This window comes from Rattus rattus, chromosome 2 (assembly GCF_011064425.1).
Source record: "Rattus rattus isolate New Zealand chromosome 2, Rrattus_CSIRO_v1, whole genome shotgun sequence".
In the NCBI taxonomy this organism is placed as follows: domain Eukaryota; kingdom Metazoa; phylum Chordata; class Mammalia; order Rodentia; family Muridae; genus Rattus; species Rattus rattus.
Genome location: NC_046155.1, coordinates 164,753,988 through 164,756,474, shown reverse-complemented (window position 1 = coordinate 164,756,474; position 2,487 = coordinate 164,753,988). Strand labels below are relative to the sequence as shown.

Genomic DNA, 2,487 nt, shown 5'->3' with positions numbered 1-2,487 from the left:
CCCTGAGGACTGGCCACAGGGCAACTATTTGGTGACTGGTGTAGGAAAGAACTTCGGGCCATAGCCACAGAGCAGAGCCACAGGACAGGTCCTGAAGTTCTAGGACCCTGAGTGCCTACTCTTTGTAACCCAGTGGGGAAGTAACTGGGTTCAGAACTGGGTAGCTGATATTGGGATAAACTGAGTTCTGGTTCTGGCCAGGTCCCACACTGATTTCCAGGTTGAACTGTTCTCTGTGACGGGCAGGAAGCCTCATGACAGCCTCGGAGGTAGGTAGACTTATTTTTGTCTCCTACATAGGACACAAGGGCCCAGAGTAGTTTTGTGATTCACACACATTGCAGAATTGGTTCATGTCCTAAACACTGAGGAGCAGGGACAGATTCTGCTATTTATAGCCATGTGGTCCTCAGCAGACGCTTGGTCTCCCTGGGCTTATTCTGTTCTATGATGCTGGGGAGTTCAGTCTGGGAGGTCATGTATGTGCCCTGTGTACCCTGTCTGATGACGGTGACAGAGACTCTGGTGTAGTGACTATGGTCTCTTAGTATTCTCTAATGCATTCTGCAGGACATTTTGGCAGCACCACAACAAATCAGTGGCACATCAAAGCCCCACTGATTGTCCCTGCAGATCCTGCAACCCTATCAGACGCAAGCTCGAATCCAAAAACCCAGGCTCCGCTGTGAATTGCAAGGCTTTTATTGTTGGATTCCTGTTTTTAGACACCTGGGGGGAAGGAAAAGGGCTTGATGCATCTATGCAGAGAAGCTGGTAAGAGGCTTCCTTGTGGTCAAAGACGTACCCATCAACACAAGGGGTTGGCTTTTACTTTTTCCTGCAAAGAGAAAGTGAAGTGAGGCCACAGAGGGCCCTCATGCCTCACAGAGGGCCCTCATGCCCCACTGACCAGGCATAGGGACACCTCCTGGGAGGACCTGCAGCCAGTTTGTAATTGCTTATGGGTCTGACCAGAACCAGGGAGCCTTGTCCCCAGCTGGTTGAGACAAGCTTTGTAAAGAGCCTCAGTCAGAGGGGAGGAGCCACCTTGTGGGACACCATAGGTACAAGTGGGACAGAATGAGGAGGAGCTGACAGGGCTCCAGGTGAGCCTGTGGACAGCTGGGGCCCCACAAGGGAACTGACTCCTGTCACATGATCGTGGTGACCCTCAGATATCTGCAGCTGGGGCAATGACTTATCCTACCAGTTAAAGGGACAAGGGCAAGGGGGTTCATTTTACTTCTCCCCTTAAACGTCCCAGGCCTGGCGTCCACACAGTGTCCTTGGAGGTGAAGAGAAGAAGGACACAGATGAGTGTTTGGTCGCTTGAAAAGTTAGGATAAAAGACCAAGGCTGGAGAAGGGTGCCAGGCCCTGTGCCTGTGTGACTAGACTTGGGAGTCTGGGCCAGAAAGGCTGATGGAGGGTCCACTCAGGCTGGGATCTACTCTAGCTTGGCTGAGTTGAGCAGCCATGCCGAGCTCAGGCAGCCTGAGAGTCCCTTCCTGCCCCATCCTCCTGACATCCTCAATCAGGTGAGTCCCATTTCTGGATTCACAGAGAAGCCTCAGTGTTGGGGAGAAGCACAATCCCCGCCCCGACCCTAGCCAGACACACAGGGACTCACGATGACAGCAGCTGCGTTTTTCTTGTCTTCGTCTGTCAAGGTGCTGTCGACACATTGCTTGATTTTTTCAGTACTTTCCAATACTTCAGGGTTATCTTTGTATTGTTTCACATAGTCAACATAATCTTTTGAGGTCCCGAACAGAAATAGGTCAACATCCTTTTCTATAACTGGGCAAATGCCACAATCTGGAACAGAAAGACAAGGCGACCCTCCCATGAAAGACGCATCAGAACTCTCTTCCCCTCAGGAGAGAGGGTGAGAGAGCCCAGAGGGCCTGCATCCCTGATGCCCACACAGTAAAACCCACCTCCCCCTGAAGTCAGGAGCAGGGCAGCCCCGAGCAGCACCAGAGCACCAGCAAGCTTCATGGTAATGGTGTCAGGTGCTCCTGCCTAGCTTGGTCCCCTTTTATAACTGCTCTGGGAAGCTCAGTGGTCAGGGAGGGGCCCTGTGTGAGCCTCTCCAGGCCCCTCCCAGGACATGTCCTGGAACATCCTGAGGCTGTGTGTTTGTGTCAGGGGGAGGTGTGTATTTTGGCAAGAGGATAAGATCTTGGTCAACAACCTGGCGCAGGTTGGTCCCCTTCTTAGTGATTTTCTTAAGGTCAACATGTCATGTGACGGCCAAAGGAAAAGATGACTAGAGCAAGGGTCAAATGACCCTTAATCAGACCTCCAGAGTGAGGCTTTATCACCCTGTCTCACTGGTGACCTCAATGTTTAGTTACAAGCCTTACTCATAGTCAGTGCCTAAACAAGCCAGACCTCAGATCACTGACCATTGTGCTGCCCTGTCTGTAGTCCTACACCTGTCTTTCATTTGCTTTGTGGCTTCTCTTGAACCAGTCTCTTCAAC

At 51.6% G+C, this 2,487-nt stretch overlaps 1 protein-coding gene across 1 annotated transcript; it reads right to left on the bottom strand.

Moving 5' to 3' along the window:
- Window positions 1–808: 808 nt before the first annotated feature.
- LOC116894445 (major allergen I polypeptide chain 1-like) lies at window positions 809–2,000 on the bottom strand. Its single transcript, XM_032896147.1, has 3 exons — window positions 1,940–2,000; window positions 1,630–1,817; window positions 809–838 (listed from the first exon to the last, which is right to left on the bottom strand). Exons 1-3 carry the CDS (start codon window positions 1,998–2,000, stop codon window positions 809–811), a joined length of 279 nt encoding a protein of 92 aa, XP_032752038.1.
- Window positions 2,001–2,487: the final 487 nt, after the last annotated feature.